The following is a 25,291-nucleotide window of genomic DNA, read 5'->3' as shown; positions in this document are numbered from 1 at the left end:
GGTGGTGTCATCTGCAAATCTGAGATTATTGATATTTCTCCCGGCAATCTTGATTCCAGCTTGTGCTTCTTCCAGCCCAGCGTTTCTCATGATGTATTCTGCATATAAGCTAAATAAGCAGGGTGACAGTATACAGCCTTGACGTACTCCTTTTCCTATTTGGAACCAGTTTGTTGTTCCATGTCCAGTTCTAACTGTTGCTTCCTGACCTGCATACAGGTTTCTCAAGAGGCAGGTCAGGTGGTCTGGTATTCCCATCTCTTTCAGAATTTTCTACAGTTTGTTATGATCCACACAGTCAAAGGCTTTGGCATAGTCAATAAAGCAGAAGTAGATGTTTTTCTGGAACTCTCTTGCTTTTTCCATGATCCAGCGGATGTTGGCAATTTGATCTTTAGATCATTGACATCTAAAATGTTTGTTGATATAATTGGATACATATCTACCATATTTATTACAGTTTTTTATTTTTTTGCCCTTGTACTTTGTCCTATTTTTGTCTTACACTATTTTTCTGCCTTTCATGGCTTTTAATTGAGCATTTTATATGATTCCATTCTTTCTCCTTTCTTAGCATATCATTTTTACTTCTTTTTTACTTTTTAAAATGATTACCCTCAAGTTTGTGATATACATAAGGAATCTAAGTCTACTTTCAAATAACACTATACCACTTCACAGATATAAAAATCCTAATTCCTCCTTTCCATCCTTTGTATGATTACTGTCATTCACTTCACTTAGGAATAAGTACACATAAGCATGTATATATACATATACATGCAAACATATATAATCTAATATATTGTTGCTATTTTTATTTTGAACAAATATCTTATCTGTTATATCGAGCTTCCTGCATAGCTCAGCTGGTAAAGAATCCACCTGCAATACAGGAGACCCCTGTTCCATTCCTGGGTTGGGAAGTTCCCCTGGAGAAGGGATAGGCTACTCATTCCAGTATTCTTGGGCTTCCCTGATGGCTCAGGCGGTAAAGAATCTGCCCGCGATGCAGGAGACTTGGATTCGATCCCTGGGTTGGGAAGATCCAAGTGGCAACCCACTCCAGTATTCTTGCCTGGAGAATCCCTATGGACCAAGGAGCCTGGCAGGCTACAGTCTATGGGGTCACAAAGAATTGGACATGACTGAGCAACCAAGCCTCCATCTGTTAGATCAGTTAAGAATGAGAAAATTAAGTTCTTATTTTGCCTTCACCTATTCCTTCTCCTGCTCTTCTTTTCTTTGTGTAGATCCAAGTTTCTGACCTATGTTATTTTCCTTCTATCTAGAGAGTTCCGTTAACATTTCTTACAAGGCAGGTCTATAGGCAGCAAACTCCTTTGGTTTTTGTCCGAGAAAGGGTTTTTTTCTCCTTCACTTTAACTTTTCAAGGTACAGAATTCTAAGTTGATAGGTATTTTCTCTCAACCCTTAAAATATCTCACTCCATTCTCTTCTTGCTCACACGGCTTCTAAAGATGTAAGAATGGAGATTCTTGGGGATTCTCCTCTATAGATAAGATGGTTTTTTCCTCTGAAATCTTTCAAGATGTTATATCTTTGCTTTTCTTCATTTTGAATGTAATATGCCTAGACGTAGTATTTTTGGTCATGTATGCTGTTTGGTGTTCTCTGTCCTTCCTGGATCTGTGCTTTGGTGTCTGACTGTAATTTGGCCTTCAAATATTCCCTCTGTTCCTTTCTCTCTTCTCCTTCTGATCTTCCCATTATGTGTATGTTCCTCCTTTTGTATGTCCCACAGTTCTTGGATACTCAGTCTGTTCTGGGTGGGTTCTTTTTTCAGTCTTCTTTTTTCTTTGTTTTTCCATTTTAGAAGTTTCTGTTGAGATGTCCTAAAGTTCAGCAATTCTTTACTGTGTCCAGTCTCCTAATAAGCCCATCAAAAGCATTTTTCATTTCTATTTCAGTGTTTTTTATCTCTAGCATTGCTTTTTTATTTTTCTTAGAATTTCCATCTTCTGCATATATTGCTCATCTGTTTTGCATGCTCTCTGCTTTATTTATTAGAACTCTTAGTGTAATAATTGTAGTTGTTTTAAAATTTTTATCTAATAATTCCAATATCCCTGCCATGCCTGAGTCTACTTTTGATACTTGGTCTGTCTCTTCAAACTGGATTTTTTGCATTGTAACTTCTTCCTGATAGCCAGGTATAATGTACTGGGTAAAAGGAATTGTAAATAGGCCTTTGGTAATATAGAGGTAAGGTATGAGGAAGGAGAGATATTCTGTAGTCTTATGATTAGGTCTCAGTCTTTCGGTGAGGCTGTGCTCTTAGACTGTGAACTTCACCAGTGCTTCTCAGTCCCCCTCATCTCCCCTTAGATGGGACAAGATGGCTGGAGGGGGCTAGACTTGGGTATTTCCCTTCCCCCTGGTATGTTAGTCTCTGATCAAACCCCAGCAGGTTAAACTCTGGTAAAATAATTCTCCTGAGGGTAGACCTTGTTAAAAAGGACAGAATGCTCTGGCATACCTTTAAATGGCTCCTTTTCCTCCCTACCCCCTGCTGGAAGCATGAGGGGATTTTTCTCCGACATTCACTGTGAGAACCTGGTTGAGCTTCTGGAGGTAAAACTCACAAAAGTGTGGGATGCCCCCCGCTACCCCATGAGTGGATCCCCCTGAAATTTTTCACTCTGAGACTTGTTCACACTGAGCTTCCAGCAATTCATCGATTGTAGTTTAGATTTTCCTACCTCTGCACTAGTTTCTGTTCAGGTTTCTTTTTAGTAAATTGTGATTCTCTGTATTCATCAGTCTGTCTCTTCAGACTTGATGGGGGGCAGCAGTTTGCCCTGTGACCTCACGTTTCTGATGGATTTTAAAAGGATTTTTCAGTTTGTTCAGCTTTTTACTTACTGTCAAGATGAAGTGGCTAATTCCACGCTCCTTACATGCTGGACCCTGCTCCGAATTTTTTTTTACAGCCTCAAATTCCAATTTCATGGATGCAGTAGAAAACCAAAGCATGTGCTGTGCTTAGTCGCTCAGTCATGTCCGACTCTTTGCAACCCCATGGACTGTAGTCCACCAGGATCCTCTGTCCTTGGGGATTCTCCAGGCATGAATGCTAGAGTGGGTTGCCATGCCCTCCTCCAGGGGATCTTAGCAACCCAGGGATCGAACCCAGGTCTCCTGCATTGCGGGTGGATTCTTTGCCATCTGAGCCACCAGGGAAACCCCAAACCAAAGCATGACAGTGTGAAAAAATATCTTTATGACCTTAAGATTGGGAAATATTTTTAAAATAAGACAATAAGCATAAATTATAAAACAGAAAGTATTTAAACTTCCCTGGTGGTCCAGTGGTTAAGAATCTGCCTTGTAATGCAGGGGACACGGGTTTATCCCTGGCTGGGGAACTAAGATCCCACAGGCCACAGAGCAGCTAAGCCTGGCACTACAACTACTGAGCCCGCATACTCCGGAGCCCATGTGCCACAACTAGAGAGTCTGTGTACCCCAAGGACATATCCTCAGTGATGCAACTAAGACCCAGCACATCCAAGCACTGGGACGACCCAGAGGGATGGTACGGGGAGGGAGGAAGGACGGGGGTTCGGGATGGGGAACATGTGTATACCTGTGGCAGATTCATGTTGATGTATGGCAAAACCAATACAATATTGTAAAGGAATTAACCTCCAATTAAAATAAATAAATTTATATTAAAAAAAACCCAAACAAATAAATACATATTTTTTTAAAAAAGAGAGAAAAAGTACATAACCTTTCGGTAGCTAGAAAAGATAATATCAGTATATTCAGCCATATTAAAATTAAAGCAGAGAAAGCTTGTCTCTCTTCCATTTGGTATCAGTTTAGGTGGCTCAGCTGGGGCTGCAGGATCCATTTCCAAGATGATTCATTCATGCAGCTAACAAAATTGGTGCTGGCTGTGGATTCTCCTCTCCACAGATGTCTCCAGCAGGAAGCTTGGGCTTCCCCATACCAGGGTGACTGAGTTCAAAGAGCAAGTGTCCCCAAGAGACAGGAAGTGGAAGCTATCATTTTCTTAAGGCTTGAGCCCCAAAATTAACAGCGTTTCATTTCTACCATATTCTATTGATCAAGCAGTCAAAGCCCAGATTCAAGAGAATGGGAGTAGACCCCATATCTTGATGGGAGGAGGGTCAAAGAATTTTGGACCATATTTTAAAACCACCTCAGTCCACTCTCTGGACATAAGTTATTTTTCTCACTTGGAAAATGTATTCTTCCCTTTGCAATGTTCCCCATTAAAGGTCTCATCCCTTTACAACATCAAACTTCAGATCTAGGATCTCATCATCGAAATCAGAGCCAGGCAAATGGGATCTCTCTGGTGCAGTTTCTTCTCAAACTGAAGACCTGTGACCTAAAGAAATGTGTTGTATGCTCCCCATATAACCTGCATACAGTGGTGGGATAGGCATAATAACTTATAGATACATTTGTTGAAAGGGCAAAAAAACTGGAGGCACACGCAGTCACTGGTATGTAGAAATCCTGAAATCCAGGTGGGCATATGTTGCCAATTCCTTGATTAGATCCAATGCTTTCTGGAAGTTGTTTCCATGGCTTTTTGGTTTTGTCCTCTGAGTCATCCTTCCTTTTCCATAAGAAAGCCGAGATTGCCTTCTCAGTCTTCTTCCTGATTGTAAAAGGTTGTGGATCCAAAGAATTCTTTTGTTTTGTACCATCTCAGTCCAAGCTGGCAATACTACTGCCAGAATGATTCTCTTAGAAACTTGAGAATTGAAACTGAAAAGATCTTGAAGAGGCTGTCAGTGTGGGCTTAAAGGAAAGAGGAAAGTCTCAATGAAAGATGGAGGACGGGGATACCTGCTAGGTAATGAAGGAAAGTGTGATAACACTTTCACCCGCACGAACATGGAACTAGGAAGTTTTCCTGATGAACTCAGTGAAATACTAGATTTCCAGACAGAGTCATGAAGTGCCACCTGGCTTCTCACTGCCTGTGATAAAATGTAAGATGAGAGAGATGAGCTTAAAAAAAAAATTAAACATTTTAAAGTCCAGGACTCACAATATGGAAATGTTTCTCATTTCCAGTCTCTCCAGAAGGCAAATAATCCTAAATTAAGAAAGGGTCAAAACCAGAATGGGACAATAAAAATCTTTGGTTAAGATGTCAGAATGACTTAAGACTCTGTTTCACAGACTCTTTGAGATCAAAAGGCCCTCTGAAAATCTCAAGGGCAAGTCTCACAGATTCTCTTCCTTAAACAATAGGATTTTTAAAAATCTTCAGGGCATTGTCTAACAGCAGCTATGAGGAAGACCAAAGTAGAGAAAGGCTTGTCTTCAAAAGATTTGTGACTGTGGCTTTTGACTAAAGAAATAAATCTCAGTAGTATTCATAGAAAACCACCCAAGTTTCATTCTGGTGGAAGCATTACTATCTCAGGCTAAGAGAGCCAGAGATGATACAAAATGAACAGAATCGTTTGGACCCCAACCTTTTACAGGCTTCTATTCAAGGCCCTCTCAACTTTACTCATAATCTTTCTGTGGTCTTTTATGCTGCTTTCTGCTTCCCAGTCCCAAAGCCAGGGTCGTGTGTGTTGGGCTTTTGTTACTGCAGCGCCCTGTTTCTGGTACCACAGTTTGCTCCAGCAGTCTTCTCCTACGTAACAAACCACTACAAAACTTCACGGCTTACAACAACAACGTGGGCAGTGCTGAGTGGCAGCGGCTGGTCTCTCTTCCCTGCAGTGTCAGCTGTGGTGGCTTGACCAGGACTGGAGGATCCACTTCCACCAAAGGGCTGACAGGCTGTCTCTGGCTGTTGGTTTCTCTTCACATGAACCCACCACAGGCTTTGCCTGCTCACACGTGGTGGTCAGGTTCCAAGAGTGAATGTCCCAAGAAGAAATAAGTGGAAACTGCCAGTAAAATTTACATACAGTGAAATGTACATATCTTTATATATCATTTGAGTTTTAATTAATGTTAATACCTATGTAGCCACAGCCCCAATCAAGCTAAGAGTCATTTCTACCACCCCCTGGAAGTTACCTCATGCCTCCTTAAAGTCAGTCTTCACTCTCACCTTTATTCCGACTTCTGTCACTATAGTCTAGATTCTCTTGTTTCTGAACTTAATATGCAGATGACACCACCCTCATGGCAGAAAATGAAGAAGAACTAAAGAGCCTCTTGATGAAAGTGAAAGAGGAGAGTGAAAAAGTTGGCTTAAAGCTCAACATTCAGAAAACTAAGATCATGGCATCCAGTCTCATCACTTCATGGCACATAGATGGGGAAACAGTGGCTGACTTTATTTTGGGGGGCTCCAAAATCACTGCAGATGGTGATTGCAGCCATGAAATTAAAAGACATTTACTCCTTGGAAGGAAAGTTATGACCAACCTAGACAGCATATTAAAAAGCAGAAACATTACTTTGCCAACAAAGGTCCGTCTAGTCAAGGCTGTGGTTTTTCCAGTAGTCATGTATGGATGTGAGAGTTGGACTATAAAGAAAGCTGAGCGCCAAAGAATTGATGCTTTTGAACTGTGGTGTTGGAAAATACTCTTGAGAGTCCCTTGGACTGCAAGGAGATCCAACCAGTCCATCCTAAAGGAAATCAGTCCTGGGTATTCATTGGAAGGACTGATGTGGAAGCTGAAACTCCAACATTTTGGCCACCTGGTGCGAAAAGCTAACTCATTTGAAAAGACCCTGATTTTGGGAAAGATTGAAGGCAGGAGGAGAAGGGGACAACAGAGGATGAGATGGTTAGATGGCATCACCAACTCAACGGACATGAGTTTGGGTAAACTCCGGGAGGTGGTGATGGACAGGGAGGCCTGGCATACTGTGGTTCATGGGGTCACCAAGAGTCAGACATGACTGAGCAACTGAACTGAACTGAACTTAATATATAAATGGAATCAGACTGTGTGTTCTATTTTGTATTGTTTCTTTTACTCAAAATAATGTTTTTGAGAAGCATTCTATCAATGGTTTTTTTTTGTTTTTTGTTTTTTTTTTTACCGCCAAGTGTATTCCAACAAATAAATGTTCATACACAATTTGTGTATCTGTTCTCTTGTTGATAGACATTTGGGTTGGTTGTAGTTTGAGGCTATTTTGACTAACCTGGTTTGAACATTCTAATAAGTGTCTTTCTACAGACATACATTTTCACTTATTTTTATTACTCTTTATCTCTTTGAGTTCCTGCATTTTTATCGGTCTTGCGTTCAGTGAAAGAGTCATATTATGACATGGAATACTAATCATTTCTTAACAGACATGAGCCAATACTTATTCTATTAAATCTCCGTCATACCCACCCACAAGAACCCCTGCCCATTCTTGGGCCTTTTGTGACTTATCAGATGGAACAGCTTGGCTCTCATCATTCCCCACTCTTGGGTAAAGATTCAGCTTTCTTAGGTCTGCTGCTTAGGAAAGCCACTCTGCTTTCCAGCTTCCAGAGTTTTAAGTTGTCTCCTTTCTTGTTATCTGGCTCATTTTTGTGGTTTTAAGAGAGAAAAGAGTTAAATGTATATTTCAATTCCTCTTGTTTACCCTTTTTCTTTTTTTTTTCCCTGTCTTTCTTTTTCATCTGTCACTTTCCACATCCTGCTTCTCTCCATTTTCTTCTCTCCATCTTGCTTCCCCTTAGAATGATGAAGGCGAAAGAGTCCTCAGAGAATGTCTGGCTCAGCCCCTCTGTGATGTGGGCGGCAGACCTGAGGCCCAGAGAGGACACCAGTCCATCCACAGCCCACACAGCTACTGCTTTTATCTTTTTGCCTTTAACAACAAAAGAGACTTTTTGCCCTCCTGCCATTCAGTTAGTGAGCCAGGACAGTGTGAAGAAGCAGAGTACCCCCTACTCAAGTGGAAGCCTAGAAATCAGATCAGCAGAAAGAATGCTGTAGCTGGTCAGGCACATGAGTCTTCTCGACAGACCAAGAGAAGCAGCTCTGGGGAGCTCTGTCTCTTTCTTCCGTGCTCACCCTGATTCTCCCCTTGCAGCACAGTGCCAGGTGGGGGGGTTGCAGTTGGGAGAGTGCCCAGCTATCTTGACAGAAGAAACGACTGAAACAAATATACAGATGGGCCCTTCAGGCCCTTTGCATGTTTTTCTTTATTCCAATTTTTTTCTATTTCCAGTACTATCTTTGAGCCTAAGTCTTAATGTAGAAGATGACAAAGGAACTCTAAAGCCTAGAATGGAAAGCAAGGGAAGTAACTGGTGGTTTAACCACTCTAGGTCCCAGGCCAGGCACACACAAGCACACTCATGCTAATATTGCCATAGCCCCACAGCTTGGTACACAGAGCATGTGAGAGATACCAAGAATACATAAAGCAGCCAAGAACTGAAAATGAAAGTACAGCCATCTGGAAAATTGCTTAGATTTTCTTTTCAGTGTAAAGAAGACAAAGTGCAAGTTCTGTGCCTTTGCTGGTCTGGGCTCTTCTCCCAGCAGGCTGCGTTCCCAGAGCCTGTGGTCATGCATTTGGGCTGGCAGCAGCTGGGCATAGTCACCCTGTACTCCCTCCCACAGTGTTTCACCAGCCTAGCAGCTGGGAATCCTGTAGAGGCCAGAGCCCAGGGTAGGAAAGACGAAGAGAGCTCTGTTCTCCGACTTCTGTACTCTGAAACTCTTTAAACTGCTTTGATTCTTTGTCTCCTGCAGTTTGTATTTACTTGAACAAGAATGGCAGCACAGGCCCCCACTTAGATAAGAAGAAGGTCCAGCAGCTCCCTGACCATTTTGGGCCAGCCCGAGCCTCCGTGGTGTTGCAGCAGGCTGTGCAGGCTTGCATCGACTGTGCTTATCACCAGAAAACCGTCTTCAGCTTCCTCAAGCAGGGCCACGGTGGTGCAGTTATCTCAGGTAAGCACTTTGGTCTGGTATGGCTTCTAGCCAGAGAGGCAGGCCTTTGCAACTAGTTGATTTCTAGCAAGGCCCCCTGGATTTTACTTCACACCAGTAGGCTCTGGAATGAAGTTTTCCATTCTTCAGAGTCCTCATTTCAACTCCCAGAGTCCTCGAGGTCTTCTGCATATCGCTGTCAAGTAGAATACCACTACTGCAGACTCTGCTTAACTCCAGTCTCTAAAGAGACTCCCTCCTGTCTACCTACCTAGCCTCTCGCATACAGAAAATATGCAAGTATGTTGCTTTAAAAATGCTTCAAAAGAAACAAATCCAGAGGGGGCTCTATTGGGGCAACAGGAGAGTTTCTCCAGACTGCTCCAGCCTCCCAGCTGGCTTCAGGGAACCACAGAAGTCTTCTCTCGTTCTTTAGACCCCTAGTCCTCAGCCAGCCCCGATACAGAGAAGTTGAATATCCTGGGCAGAGTGGGAAGAATCAGTCTTCTCTTTCCTGCATTGGGAGTTTGAGTCAGTTGCACAATGTGTGTGTGTTTTTTTTTTTTTTGCTTTGGTTGTTTGTTTTCACTAAGAATAGTCACTTCTGCTGTGTCCTGGTTCTGTTTCAGTTTTCCTGAGTCCAAAACCCCCATCTTTACCCACCAAACCTATGAAGACTTGACCTTGAGCCTTTCGATCTTTATTATGTAGTACTCCATAATCTCCTTCCCCTGCCCTCTAACTAATCAATATCCAGCCTCAGGAAACCCAGCTGACATGGAAGACCCCATAAATACCACAAATGAGTTCTTTTAGCAGATATTCATTGAGCCCTGACTCTATGTGAGAGGTTATTGACAGACACTGGCCAGAGGAAGGGAAGAAAAGACGATGACACGCTCAGGCTGTGCCCTGACGGAAAAGGACTAGCTCATAGCTAACTGTGGGAGGTGTTATAATATATGAGAAATGCATGCAGGGTGGTGTGGGAGCCCAGACACAGAGTAATTAATTGCCTGCCCAGAGGATGGGGACAGGCAGGGAAAGAATTGCTAGAAATGGCTGAAAACTGCATGGGAAATCAAGCCTTTCTTTCCTTGTGAGGCTAAGGCCTCTGCCTGGCTTCTCGTTTGCTTCCATGCTGCAGTCTGCAGGGACCCAGCCATCTTTACCACCTTCCCTTAGTGACTGCCACCCACACCTTCTCTAGGGTTCTTTCTTTGTCCCCTAGATTTGTTCCTGAGAGTGACCTATCTCCACATTCCCTTGCTGCCCTCAAAGACGGATGCAGAGGCCTTTTGCTTGTTAGGGATTCCCTTCTCCAGAATCTTCAGGACCCAGGGATCGAACACTGATCTCCTGCACTGCAGGCAGATTCTTTACAATCTGAGCCACCAGGGAAGCCCAGGGATTATATGATATGTTTTGAATAGAAATAAATAGGGATTTAGAAAAAAAAAAAAAGACATGAATGTTGCCAAAATTCGAGTTGCCCTTATCCAGATGAGATTGTACACCTCAGCCATTGCTGGCAATAGCTGTGTTCTCCTCTGCTGCCCAGCTCCTCTGTTCTTAAGCAGTTCTTAAGGAAATGAGCAGATTTCCTTGGGAGGCCCAGCCAACTGATGGAGCAGATAGAATTATGTTCACAGTTGTTTCACAGCCTGAGCAGAATCATTCCAAAGCCCCAGGTGCAACAGACCTAGCCTGGCCACTCCCATTATTGCAAACCCTTTGGAGTTGGAGGCAAAAATCAAACCCTCAGGGGAGGGAGAGGAGGGGAGGAGGGAAACCTGGGCACCATTTACCTCTGTGTAACCAGTTAAGCCTGAGGCAAGCAGTGGGCCGGACTCCTCCTGTTTAGCTCTGCGCTGTGCTACGAGCTGACGTGCTGGGCCCTGTTTACTTAACTCCACAGCCGTGTTTGACCGAGAGCAGCACACGCTCAACCTGCCAGCAGTCAACAGCATCACCTACGTCCTCCGCTTCCTGGAGAAGCTCTGCCACAACCTTCGCAGTGACAATCTGTTTGGCAACCAGCCCTTTACACAGACTCACTTGTCACTTAGCACCACAGAGTACAGCCACAGCCACGACAGGTACCTACCAGGTAGGAGCTGGGTTGGGGTCTGGGTGAAAAGGGGAGGCAGGGCTAGTAGCAGCCACGAGGGCCCAGGGCCAGCCCTCAGACCTGCTGTCCCAGCACCTACTGTCCTGAGATTTGGTTTTCTGTCCCTTACCTTTCCCTCTTCTGGTGCTTTTTGGTCTCCTCTCATCTTTACTGTCTCTTTAGGATTCTGTTTCCTATCTCTAAGACTTTCCTCTGGATTTTTATCCCTAAAGAAATGGTGGTTCACAGTTTTCCTGAGCTCCAAACTGCATGCAGAGCCACTGTGAAGTCACAGGACATCTCCCAGAGTGATCTGGCAGCAAAGTCCTAACACAGAACTCCCTTGCCAGCGGGAGGGTTTAGTCTCAGGCTTCAGATTGAGAATATGCTCCCTGGTGATTGGCCATCCACTCTTTCCTTTGGCACGTGGCCCTAACTCCTCCAGCAGCGCCAGTCTAGCAAGTCGATTCAAGTTCCTGCTGTTTCTAACTAGACTGGAAAATAACTTTCTTAGTTAACATACCAGACCCACAACGGGAAAGCGGATGCCACGTGGCCAGATCAGTGACTAAGCACTTCCCGAGAGAGGTTTGAGTGAATGGAACCCGGCATCTCTAATCTGGAGCACAGGACACAGCACGACAGGGAGGGAAGGAAAGCTCGGCCTTAAACTAGCGAGGTAGGTCACTGTGGAGAGAGGGAGGAAAGGCCCTTGAAAAGGTCCCGTGGACCTTGTCCTGGCCAGAGGAATAGAGGCAGTGCTATCAGCGCTGGGGCTGTGCTTCCTGTTGATGGGGGAGTGTAACTCCCAAAGGTGCTCCCTTCTGACCCGCGCGAGCCGTGTTCCCACCCTGCCTTCCCTTTTGTCTTTTCATCATTGTCAGAATCACTTCTGATAAAAGTGCCACTTCTGGAGAATGTGCTGGGAAAGTGACTTCTCACCCAGCACCACCACCCTCCTCCCACTCTTATCTCCTCTGCACCCAAACAAGAATTACTTATGTGACTTGCATGCCTGGCAAAAAGATACCAGAATTTCTAATGCTCCTTCTAGGGGCCCCATCACCTGGTCCCTGCAGACATATCTGTGACCCTCTCACTGACCCTTCAGAAAGAACTTGTCATCTAACCTTCTCTAGATTGCTTTCTTTTAACCTGAGACTCTCTGTGTACAGAAAAGAGCATTCTTACTTACAGTTAGGGTATGGCACTGGAAGTCTGGGCTAGGCATGGTGGAGCAGGTGCAGACGAAGCAGGTTGTTAAATATCCCCTGCTGTTGGCATTCGGGAACTCTGAGCTACACTTCAATAATAAAAGTTAGCCCTACCTGAGATTCTGAAAGAATGGATACACGGGAGAGGGTAGCATGTCCATGAATGTTGCTGCTAATCTAAAGAGCGTTCTCAAAGGAATAGAAATTCAGAATTCTTAAATGGAATACCACCACTGAGAATCAAGAGAAACGTACTTGTAGCAGCATGCAGAGGCTGGTAGGGATACACATTATGGACCTGCGGTTGTGACGATAGCTTGGGATTGGGGCATGACCTTTCCCAGGAATTCTACTCCAGTTTGCATCTCTCTGATTCAACTACCAGATAAGGGGAAGCAGGCTTTAGCCACTCTTCCTTCTTGCCTCTCCAGCTAAGAAGAGACGAAGACGAGCGTTACCACCTTCCCCATCAGCTGCCTCTCTTTCCTTCTCTCCTTTTCAGACAGGTTCAGCCAGCTCTCTGCTTTCCTATGCTCTCTAACCTCTGTTTCTCATAGTGAGTGCTCCTCAGTTTGGCTACTCTCACCCTAGTTTGTTTGCCTCCCTGAAATGTTTTAACTCTGCCCAGACAAACCAGAGCTTTGCCCAACTTTCTAATGCTTCTGTGCTCCCTCACTTATCTCTTCTGCCTGCCTGACTACCTATCTTCTCTGCCTCACTTCTCTTTGCCCCACCCATTTATCATTTATCATTTATTAACATTTATCATTTATCATTTCTTAACACTTTTCTGATTAGTTATCCAAACCTCTGCTGAAGAGCTTGATCTGCATAAGGGCTTTCTTCTGCTTTGCCCTTTGAAGCTGGTATTTATTAACTTCCACCCTTCTGCCTGGCTGCCGTCTTCTACTAGTTCCACATCTGGAGGTACCACCTCTCTTATCCAGGAACTTACTAGCATCCTCTCTCCTCCCTACAGCCTTGTCTCCATACTACCCTACCCATTAGAAAGAAAGAAAAGACAGAAAGTGAAGTTGCTCAGTTGTGTCAACTCTTTGCGACCCCATGGACTGTAGCCTACCAAGCTCCTCCATCCATGGAATTTTCCAGGCAAGAGTACTGGAGTGGATTGCCATTTCCTTCTCCAGGGGATCTTTCCGACCCAGGGATCGAACCCAGGTCTCCTGCATTGCGGGCAGAAGACACTTTACCTTCTGAGCCACCAGGGAAGCCCCATTAGGGTCTTGGACTAACTGACAACTCATTTTCAATATAGCAAATAGTCACCAAATGTACATCCCATTAGGCTTCCTTACCTAAGTTGAGATTTAGTGTTTTCCTCCAATGTTTTATTTTGAAAAGTTTCAGGCTTACTGAAAAGTTATACAGTAATACAGTGAGTAGCAATGTACTCTTCACCTAGACTTACCACCTAATTTTTTGCAGTATTTATTTGTTTCTCTAAGTATATATGCATGTATTTCTGTCTATATATTTTTTATTTACTGAACCATTTGAGTGTTAACTGCAGGTGAGAGACTTGATCCTTAAACACTTTTTTATATGTATCTCCTAAGAACAAGAACACCATACTACTATCATTCTTGAGAAGTTTCTCATTAATAAAATCTACTAGTTGATATATATATAATATAGTCCATATACAGATTTCCCCAACTGTCCTAGTAACATCCTTTGTAACTTTTTTCCTTTATCCAAGATCCCATGAAGAGTGGTCCACTGCATTTACTTATCCTGTCTCTTTAGTTTTCTTTTGTCTAGAGCAGTTTTCCAGCCCTTTTGTCTACTTTTCATGATCTGACATTGGCATTTCGAAGAATTCAGGCCAGTTGTTCTGGTTCAGATAATCAAACATTTGACAAATACTTACGTGTCCTAGATCCTATACTGGACTATGGGGAGACAGACAATAGACTCAATCCCTGCTCTGAAAGAGTTCTCAGCTGAGAGAGGGAGATACAGGCAAACCTGTGTGTAGTGAGAGCATGGAACCAGAAGTTCTCTGGCCCAGCCAGGAATGATGAACAAGGAATCAGCTGAAGAAGAAGTCGAGGAAGGATTCTTCAGGGCAGCGATGTCAGATCAGAGTTCCTTCTTCAGAGTTACATACATGGCAGGATCAAAGAAGAGGCCTATGAAGATTGAGAGAGAGAGGGTTCTTTCTGGGTCTCCAATAACTGCTGATATTAAACAGGAGATCGTATTACCTTAACCGGTCCCCATGACTGTAATTGAATCCAGCTAGCATTCACCTCTGGGCTTGCTGGTTCCTCTCTGCTGAAGGAAGTGGTTCATTTGTCCTAGGACAATAAGTTCCTTGTGCCTGTCTTTCCAGTTACCATCCAGGTCGTCTAAGTTGTTTATAGAGTGGTTCTCCTGCCAGACCACTCCCCACCCGCTGCTGCCACACACACACACACATTCAGAGAATAAAAGCCAAGTAAGAACTGTGAAATTTCTTCGATGCCCTTTCATTCACATACAAGGTTTCCTCATAGAAGTGTCAGAGTTTTAGGATGACTCAAATGTTCATAAATAGTTGAAACTCAATTCAATTATTCAATTATTAGTAGCAATTCAATTATTTGGTCAGACAATCAGTCAACCCAGTATTTACTGACTGCACGATGCCAAGCTCTGATGTCGGCATAGAGGGCTCCATTGTAAACTAGGAGTCAAGGTCATTACACCCCACAGAGTTTACAGCCTGGTAGAGAATACGAACAAATAAGCAAAGGAATTAATTCATGGTGATGAGTGCTTTAATGGAACAGGTTCAGAGTTCAAAAGTTCAAACCAGGTGTGTCAGGGAAGACTTTTCAGAAGAAATGATATATAAGCTTGGACCTGAAGGAGTAGGATAATGAGGTAAAGATGCCACAGATCCAAAGAAATGGAGGAGGGGAATGATAAAGAATGTTCTTGTTGACTGAGATGTGAGACTGTGAGGGGCAAGAGGAAGCCTGACTTGTCTCAGAGGAATTGAATGTTCCTCTGAATGTGCTGCTGAAACACAGAGTAGAAAAGAAGGGTGTGAGTGGTGAGGCCGTAGTGGCAGCAAAGGCCTAGGCAGACAAGGCCTAATGACCAGCTTACGGACGTTACCTCGTTGAGCCGTGAGGACCCATCAGAGTATTTAAAGCCATGACTGTGATATGGAAGGAACATAATCCGACTTGTGTTTTTGAAAGCTCACTCAGGATACTTACTGTGTGCGAGAACAGGCTGGAGTGGAGCAAGAGGTAGGCAGGGAAACCAGTTGGAGGCTTCTGAACTCTGTGAAGCCTCCTAGATTTGGGGCTTGTCCTTTCCTTTGATACCAAAATCTAAATACAATTGGATGAACATCCCCATCCCACATAACCCAGGCTGGGATTATATTTTCCTCACAGCAGTTTGTACTTCTCACTCAGAATTTCTGCTTCTGAGTCAGACCTTAATCCATTATCCCCCACCACCCCCTCCCCAGCCCCCTGTCAGTTCCTGGAGCTAATGGTTTGACCCCACCATGTGACCCAGCGCCTCATCCTTCATTTCCCTGAGGAAGAACTAACACAAGGCTGTTACGTGTAATAGACTAATACTGAGGTTTGAGGGTGGAAAGAAGGATGATTACCACAAAGGAAAGGAAGCATTTTTGTTACAGTGTTTATCAGATGTTATAGCAAATATCTGACTGGCCTCTTTCACCCCAGGCCTCAGCCTGCTGCTGTTTTCAGGGGCCCACTCTCAGTTTGCGGGAACCCTCTGTTTGCTCTGTCCTTCCATCCCATACCTCCTCCCTTCCAAGCCCTTAGTGGGGCCAACAGCAGATTGGTTCTTTTGAAAGGCAGATAGTAGAATGGGGGCCAGAGTTACAGTAAGGCAGATCTCAGCTCAAAAAGGAAGGCATTTGGTAATGAATCAAAAATGTCCAACAATAAAACTGATTGTAAAGTGGACTTGAGCAGTGTATCATCAGCGAGTCAGATGAGCACACTAATCTACTGGGCTAGATATGAATACTGAAGCATCTCTAGAGTCATCTGAGAACCTCTGCTTCTGAGATTCAAGGACTCAATGCTCAGAAGCATGTTTTCCCCTTCATGGGAATAAATTGATCTCTTTTTGCAAAGGTAAGATTATATGAAACTCTGGTCTAAAAAAGTCAAAACCAAAGTTGTTTTGATAGACGCTGGGATGAGGCCCAGACTCCACCCAGGAGCTGGGTGTACTGCAGGGCTCTGTGGAGCACAGCTGGAAAGCACTGCAGTCTTCTGCCCTGGCATTCCTCTACTGAAGGCAGCCTGGGCCTCATTTGATCAGCCTTAAGCAGACTAGAACCTCCCAGAGCCTTGGGCACTATGCTTCATTTTTCTTCATCTCATTAGGTTAAGATTTAATGACCCTGCCTAGTCCAGGTGCCACCAGTCCAGATTTCCAGACCCCTCAACTCAGAATCCAGATTTCAGTTAGCATTCTTAGCATTGCCAAGACTAGAGACACTTAACTGATTTTGCATCAGCATCTGGTGAGCCCCTGGCATTGTCATCATAATTATTCTTCACATCTGTTAGCTCATGTGAAGTCAGTGGTACTAACCCAGTCTTAGCTGAGTAAAAGGAGTACTAGAAAGGTGAGGTTACCACCATGCCGATAAATACAGAAAGTAGAGTTCATCTTTTTCTTGAGCTACTACAGAGAACTTCGGTGTACCACTGTAACTCTGAATGAAGAATAAAATGCAACTCCCTACTGTTGTAACAGCCATCCCATTCTGTTTTCTCAGTTAATGTTCTAAGCATAACAGAGGGTGAGTTTTCCCCATTTTACAGATGAAGAGACTAGTACTCAGAAAAGACAAACGAGTTACCTTGACTCATATACATAGTGAAAGTCAGGAGCTGAGAGATGGAACCCAGGAATCCTATTTCTTATATTGGACTCCTGTGTGTGTCTCAAAGTGGGACATTGCTATAAGCATCTTTCCTGAAAAACAGGAATCTGAAACCTCACCTGCAGAAATGGGGTAGGATATGGTTTAGGTATTCTGGAAGCTCAGAGACTTCTCTCTTCAGGACCATTTCGAGGAAAGGGCTTCATCAGTTAAATTTCCAAATTTCATATGGATGAATAGCTGTCTCAGGCCAGATTTGACTGTTATCCCATAGTTTACCAAGCAATTTTAAGTGAGAATTAGAAAGTAGTCCTGAAATCCTAAACCATCTCGCTGAAGAGGTCTTAGTCTGTGCCCCGGCAATTTCTTTGAATTAAGTGTTCATCAGAGGCCCGAAATGAATTTCAAGCATTATCTTAATACTCAGTGTTTAAGCAAAGCCACCAAGGACAGTGTGATGTGGTCCAGCACCCAAGACATCTCCCATAAACAGAGAATGCGGTGGCCAGTTCTGACTTGATATGAGCAGAAGCCAACTACAGGAGGGAGTCTGTTTCTGGTTTTGTAGTCCAGTGATTAGGGGCTGCTGCCTGGGGTTGGGCCATGACCAGGGTGTAGAAATGTCAGGGTGAGGACCCCTTTACAAAGGTTTTCATAGCCATTCTCTTTTGACGTTCACAAGCCCTTTGGAAGAAAGGGGGCTCCCATGTTATAGATGAGGAGACTAAGGTTCTGAGGAAAGCACTTTGCCTGCTAAGTAGCAGAGTCAAATTCTGACCCAAATTCTGGGCTCTGTGCCCATGTTCTCACTACAGTACAACCACAGCTTCCTTGGACTATTTCCATAAAACGAGGCAAATGTGAAAGAAGGGAGGGAGCATAAGAGCAGGTCCTTTGCAGACAAGCCTTGAGCCAGGCATCAGGAAGCATTTCTGAGATGTCCTGCTGTCTGAGAGGGTCCACTTCTAAAGTGCCCTCATGTAAGCAAATGTATCTCTTCTTCAGCACTTTATCCCCTACTCTAGCATCTTGTGTGTTAGGACAGACTCTTCTCAGAAGAGCTTTCTTCTTTGCTTTTTTTTTTAAGGTTCTATCAGAAAGAGCCTAACACATCCAGACCAGAAGAAAACTCAGAGACCATCTAGTCCAAAGGGAAGAGTCTCTAAGGAGATCCAAGTCCAGAGGGTGGTGCTGGGCTTGACTAAGGCCACCTAGTGAGAGCCAGAGCCAGGGCTGGTGCACAGGCCTCCTGCGGCCCAGCCCAGAGCTCTCTGTTTTGCTGCCTCTTACTCCACCCAAATAGGCTCTTGGGAGCCAGCGCCCTTGCAGTTCTTCCAGACTAGTCCCTGTTCTAACTCTGGTTTTACTGTTTTCCAGGTGAGACCTTTGCCCTGGGAAATAGTCTGGCCCGGTCTTTGGAGCCACACTCAGACTCAATGGACTCTACCTTGAATCCCACCAATCTTGTCAGCACTTCCCAAAATCTTCGAAATCCAGGGTACCGGCCTCTGCTTCCATCCTGTGGTCTCCCGCTGAGCACTGCCTCAGCTGTGCGCAGGCTCTGCTCCAGGGGTAAGCTTTTCAGAGTTCTGGCTCTCCTGCCCTCTCTCATTCTTTTCTTCTTTCCTTCCTGAACTTTGGGAAGCCAGAAAGGACTTAACTGTGTTGCACTGCCCCACCCTTCCCCACCTAGAGAGATCAGACTGGGGCCTGGCCCCATTAAGCCTGACTAGGCACCTGGAGAGCAGCTGAAGCTCTGGGATTAGCTTGAGAACAGCAGGGACCAAACACCAATGACTCAGAGCCAAAGGGACAGGGAAGGAGTCCTTCATTCATTCATGAGCCATTTATGTGAACACCATCTGTGTTTGTCAGGGGGACACAAAAATCAATCATTTCTTGTCCATAAGGAGTTCAAAGTCTTGTAGGAGAGACAAACACTTAAATAGATAATAGTAAAATAACATCCAGAGTGTGGCTGCAGAGATGAGTTGTATGAAAACTGAAAGAAGGAACACCTCACTCAAGCTTGTTATCCAGGGTAAGCTTCCTTGAGAAAGTGTCTGAGGTTTTAAAGTTGACTGTGTGAATGTATCAGGGGTTGTGGTAGGTGGGGGAGAGCTCTCCGGGGGAGAGCGTGCAGCATGGACAAGGGCAGAGGGATGAGAACTAACACAGATTGTACCAGCGAGTATATGTAGTTTGGTATTACTGAAAAACAAAGGGTAATTCTGGGGCTTCAAAGAGAAAATCCTGGAAGGGTCAGTGGTTGTACCATAGAGGACCTTAAATGCCATGTTAAAGAGTTTGGGGTTGGCCGCCGCCTCCGCCACACCTAGTGGAGGAGCCGGGGAAGGCGGCTCGGTGGTGGGGGCTGGGGCGGAGAGCGCCGGGGGTGGGGACGGAAGGGCGGAGGGCCGAAGGCAGGACGCTGCCGGGGCACGGGCTGCTGCGGGGAAAGGGACGACGAGGCGTCCGCCGCGGCTCGCTCTGTCCTCCCGCACGCGATTGGGGCGCGAGGGCCATGGGCGCGCTCCCCTGAGGCGGAGGTCACGGGCGGGAGGGGAGGAGGCCCGACCGAGGTAGCTGCGGAGGCCGTGGGCTGGTGACTGGGCGCGAGGCCGGCGGCGCCGGCCCCACCACCGCCACCGCCGCCGTCGCCACCACCACCACCAAAAGAAAAAAAAAAAAAAGAGTTTGGGGTTGATCTTGTAACTAATGAGAAGCTCTGGAGACTTTTACTAGAGGCAAGACCTAAATAGGTTTGTGTTTGAAATAGGTCACTGACTACTGTGTTGAGGATGGATTTGAGGAAGGACAAGACTAGAGAGACCACTTAGGAGGTTACTAGAATGGGCCACACCCAAAATGATAAAGGCCTAGATTAGGGCAGTGGTAGGTTTGTAGAAGAGAGAATAGATGTGAAAACTCTTCATGAGGTAAATATAGTCAGATTTAAGGGTTGGGAGGAAGGAGTGGGAATGTTGCCCAGGTTTCTAGAAGGGGTGATTGACTGGATGGTGCCATTCTCTGAGAGAGGGAACCAACCATAGAAGAGAAGGGGAGGGAGCCCATGGGTCTGTCTAGGTGATGCCCAGCAGGCAGTGGCTATGCAGGTCTGATCCTCAGGGAAGAGGACTGAGCTGAAGTTACATATTTAGGAGTTAGCAGATAGAAGTTGAAGCTATAGAGTAAAATGACACCCACCTCCCAGAATTTTGTGTAGAATAAAAAGAACAGTTGACCAAAGAAAGAGTTCTAGGGACCAACAAAGTTCAGGAGGAGGGAGCAGGGAGAGGGTCCTACAGGGGCCAGAGGAGCACTCAGATGTGAGGCAGGCAGAAGAATTTGATATTGTGGTGGCCGGGGTACAGAGACGAAGAGTATAACCCAAAAAGGTTCAGTAAAATAAGGACTGAGAAATACCTACTGGAAATGGTGATTAGAAGGTAATTGCTCATCTTAGTAAGTAAGAGCAGCTTCAGTGGTGCTGGAGGCTAGTGAGGGAGGTTTGCTGTGGGTAGGCATATCAAGGGGAGTTTGATGAGGAAAAGAAGGAGGTGACGAAGGTCTTCCAGAGTGGGTGCATGCTGGGCATGTTTGTCAGCAGACAGCCTGAGCCTTCCACGAAGAAGAAATTAAGAATATAGGAAAGAGGAGAAATGAAGGCCTTGGAGGTGTTGGGAAGGATTAAGGGTCAGTCTTATGACAGAAGAAGGCAAACCTTTCTCTCTGAGACTGGAAGAAGACTGTGGCCATGAGTGAATAGAGAGAGGGCTGAGCAGGGAGGGGCTCAGGAGTGCTGGGAGATGGGATGACCCATCAAGAATACAGGAGAAATAGGTCAAGGAACAGGGGATGGTTTGCAGAAACATCAAAGGTCTTGCAATGTTTGGAGCTTGGAGACCAGTTTGCAAGGCCTTCGGTTTTCTTCTGTGGTTCTTAGAAACCTAGATGTGGGTGAGAAAAGACAGTTTGAGAGTTAAGATTTTACATTGAGCTAACAGGACAAGAGCGGGTGGGGAGCATGTAATCAGTGGAGCTGGAGGAGGTGTGCTTTAGATCATCAGCACTGCCTCCAGACAGCGGGGATAGAAGCAGGGCTGAGAGACGCCTGAAGGATGGGGAGACTGTAAGTCTGATGTGCTAAAGGTCTTTGTGATATAATGGTCATAGTGGACATACGTCCCAAGAGAGTTGGAAAGGTGGGCGGTTGGAGTCAGAGAGGTGGGTGTTTAAAATTATGAAGTGGATTTGTTCCAAGTGATCCAAGAACTAGACAGTGATGTTGGTAGTGGGTATTTGAAGTAGAATAGCAATGAAATCACTGAAAGCAAGGCAGTTGGATGGATTTCCTCAGAGGATTATGGCAGCAATTAGGTGGAACCGGAAGTTAGTGAGTTAAATCCCCAAAAGTCTTCACTTAACAAAGAGCAGAAACCCAGAGATTTGAAAATGTATGTGATCAGGAAAAGCAGGTGCTCAGTACATGTTTGGCCTCTGAAGAACACTAGCTTCCGTTGGAGGATGGTCTAAAAGCAGCAATGGGGAGACAGGAGAAAGCCATCTCCACACCCACTGTGGCCTCCCCCAGCCCAAGGACAGATTAGATGTGGAAGAATAAGAAGAATCCATTAGCAAGGCCTGCAGGAGCAGAGGGCATTCTAAGGAAGGCTGAGACAGAGAAGCCCAGGATACTGCTTCCCAACCCCAAGCCCAACAAGGCCCCAGATGGAGCCATGTAAGGAGCTCTGAGGTAGAGTCCCTGCCTTGAGACTTAAGTCACCTCAGCCTCAGGACAGACCTAGTCTGGTGGGGGAGACAGAAAAATATACATGGAACTATTACATATGATCATTCATTCATTTAGCAGACATATTTGATCGTGGTCTCTGGCAGAGCAGGCACTCTTGTGTGCTGTGAAAGGAAAACTCTCTCCTCCTGTGTGTCTCCCTACGCTCAGCACTCTGTTCAGCACTGCTTCACTTCCCCCGCCAGAAGTACAGGTCTCCACACACCAAGCAAGTCCACCATTCCAGCTGGGCGTCCCGCAGTTTAACCCTGTTATGACACTAACTCCCTGGAGGAAGTGTCAGAGCCCACAGGATGAGGGTTCAGTCCCACAAGACTGACCACCCCCCAACTTCAGATGCCAATTCAAAGTCCAGGTTGTTACCTGTGTCTCTGACTGGCTTCCATGATTCCTTCCAGCCCACAGTCTCCTGAAGCCCTGTCCTTGGGGTTTTTATGGAGGCTTCATTATGTCAGCAAGATTTGTTAAGTCATTGATCATTGGTGATTGAACTGAATCTCTAGCCCCTCTCCCTTCCTTAAAGATTGGAGAGGGCAGGACTGAAAGGTCCAAAACTTCTAGTCACCTGATTGGTTCCCCTGACAAACAGCCCCATCCTTAGGACTTTCCAGAAGTACCTCATTAGCATATTCAGATGTGACTGACAGGGACTTGTTATGAATAGCAAACAACACTCTGACCTCTTAACATGCTCCAGAAGGTACCCCACCCTCTGGCCCTTTCTGCCTCATCACCTGGATGAGGCCTGGAATAGCAAATGACACTGACCTCTTAGGAGATTCCCAGGACTTTAAGTGCTGTGCCAGAAAAGAGAATGAACACAGATATGTATGTTTCTTATTAATAATCACAGTATCAGAAGGATTAACAGAGAACAGAAGACAGGTGATAAACATAAATGCGTGAGACTGTTTTTAGGTTGTGATTGTTTTAGGCTGGTGGGGGTGAACTAGAGTAATCAGATAAAGAGTGATGTGTGGGGAATAGAGTACTTTTATTTGGATGTCAAGGAAGGCCTCTCAGAGGAATCAGCATTTGAGATGAAACCCAAATATTGAGAAGGCATCAGGCATGCAAAGATGTGAGGAAAAGAACATTTTAGACAGCGGAAATTGTGTGTCTGGATCAAAGCATAAAAGCATAGCTTATTCAGGAGGCAGAAAGCCAGCGTGTCTGGAGCTTGGTGAGTAAAGGGTGGGGGGAAGGGAGAGATGAAGCAGAAAGGGCCAGATGATGGGGTACCTTCTAGACCATGGTAAAGGGTTCAGTCTTATTTCAGGTATGCATTTTGAAGCTGTTGTATTGATTGACATGATCCAATTACTTTTTAAAAGTTGTTTTGACTGCTTTATGGAGAAGAGATTATTAGAGTGATGTGATGGGGAAAAGTGTATAAAGATTGAGCTGTAACCAAGAGATACGTGAAATGCTTTTATGAGACCAATTTTTTCAGGATGAGGCCTGGAAAAGTTTCATAAAGGAGCTGATCCTTGAAGCCAGCTCTTGTTTAGTTAAGTTAGAGTCTGCCAGAAGGAAAGGAGAAACTGAAGGGCAAGAAGGGGGCACATTCCAGGCAGAGGGGATGACGCCTGCCAGAGAGTCATGCAGGTGATGACCGTACAGAGAGCTCAGATCCCACTGGGGAAATGGCCAAGACTGAAATAAAAGCTCTAAGCAGAGCACTAAATTAACATTGAGATTCCTGGCAGCCAAGGCAAAGCTGTATTCTGCCTCCAAGTATTTGGCTATAATGAAGTCAACTATTCTCCAGGCCTTGGAAGAGACACAGGTTATTATTATCTGCCATTTTTTTTTCTCCCTGGGCCCCAAGGTCTTAGCTCTAATCTTACCCAGCTCCTGAGGTATCTCTAGAAATGGTCCCCAGAGCCAAGGCAAAAGCAGCCTCACCTACCAGCCCCTCCCTCTACCCCAACACAGATAATACTCTCACCTCATCACTACCCTTGACTCAGGTCCAGGCTCAGTCACAACCTCAGTGTAAAATTCCTTCTGACCATTTCCAGAATCAGACCTACACTTAAGATTTGAGTGAAGAAGCATCTCAGGTCCTCATTCCCTTTGTGGAGAAACCCGGCTCGCCCTCAGTCACCTCTGATTCCTCTGCTCTGGCACTGCTCTAAGCCCAGTGGTCACACAGGGCCCCTGGGACAGGCTGTGAAGAGTGCAGGCGAGTTACAGCCCAGTCCCCGCCCGTTACGGCAGGTGTCCTTCTGTCCTGCAGGGTCGGACCGCCGGGATGCCTCTCGACTGAGTGGCCGGGACCCCTCCTCGTGGACGGTTGAGGATGTGATGCAGTTTGTCCGGGAAGCTGATCCCCAGTTTGGACCCCATGCTGACCTCTTTCGCAAACACGTAGGTGTCCCTGCCTGACCTCTCCTATATCTACCAGGTGTCTTGCTTAGACTCTTAAAAGGCACAAGCTACATATTTGTTCCAAGTCCCTTGAAACTGAGCACAGATGATACCATACAAACTTAGTGACAGAGTCTTGGCCCCAAATGGCCTTCACTGGGCACTGCACACTCCTTTAGTGTTGGACCTGACTCAGCCACACTCCTGCTGGGTCCCAGGACAGGACTCTCCTCTTCTAGGAGCACTGCTCTCCTCTCTACCTGCCGTGGTCTAAGGCCAAGGCCAGGTTAGAGAGTCCCTTGTTGTGTGGCTCCCAGTTCTCCAACCTCATCAGAACCCCATTCTCTACTTTATCTGCTGTGAGCCCCAGCATCTTGTCAAGTGACCATTTGGCCCTGTGGCCAGGGACTGCCAAGGACCCCCCTGCAATGACCAAACTCCTGATTTGGGGCTCAAACCTGGTTCCCAGTAGCCCCTGCTGCTTGGTGCTGTTCTGCACCCTGGGTACTCAGAAGAGCTCCGCTGCTTTCACGGGTCATCTACTTCTTCATGCCAGGTGGGCTGGAGAGTGCTTAGATCAGTCCTGTGGGTCTCACAGCTGCTCACTGAGTGCTTGCTTTGTGTGTGGCTCATGAGGAGGGCTCCTGCTGCCCAGGAAGGAAGGTGACTTTCCAAATAGCCCTTGAGGGTCAATACAGAAATAGTCTGTGATGAGTGACAAGGACACTGACTGGGGAGGCTTCCTGGGAAGAGTTGGGATTGAGCTTGATCTCAGAGGTTTGGGACGGCTGCCCAAGAAAAAGGAGATTCCTACAAATATGCATGAAGAGCTTAACCTGGGGGGTTCAGTGGTGACGCTGGAGAGGGGTGGTTAGAGACAGAAGGTGGATGGAACACGTAGGCTTCAGTGTCACAGCAGGTTCACAGGGCTCCATGTGGCTGGTACCTCCCCGGATGGTCTTTGGTGAGAACCTGGGTGGACAGACCACCCAGGCCTCTGATGGCACCCCCCTC

The 25,291-nt window shown here is 45.6% G+C and overlaps 1 protein-coding gene across 16 annotated transcripts in view; it reads left to right on the top strand.

The window, feature by feature from the left end:
* SCMH1 (Scm polycomb group protein homolog 1) overlaps positions 1–25,291 on the top strand; it is a 224,290-nt gene that overhangs the window by 197,827 nt on the left and 1,172 nt on the right. For all 16 annotated transcript variants that reach the window (XM_070368254.1, XM_070368252.1, XM_070368249.1 and 13 more), the window contains 4 exons: positions 8,691–8,891; positions 10,789–10,980; positions 18,469–18,663; positions 24,147–24,277. In XM_070368254.1, the coding sequence (XP_070224355.1) occupies positions 8,691–8,891; positions 10,789–10,980; positions 18,469–18,663; positions 24,147–24,277 (719 nt within the window). The remainder of the gene's footprint in view (positions 1–8,690; positions 8,892–10,788; positions 10,981–18,468; positions 18,664–24,146; positions 24,278–25,291) is intronic.

The sequence above is a fragment of the Bos mutus genome, chromosome 3, assembly GCF_027580195.1.
Source record: "Bos mutus isolate GX-2022 chromosome 3, NWIPB_WYAK_1.1, whole genome shotgun sequence".
NCBI classification, from domain to species: Eukaryota; Metazoa; Chordata; class Mammalia; order Artiodactyla; family Bovidae; genus Bos; species Bos mutus.
Note: the sequence above shows the minus strand (reverse complement) of the source record. Positions and strands in the feature narration are given on the sequence as shown.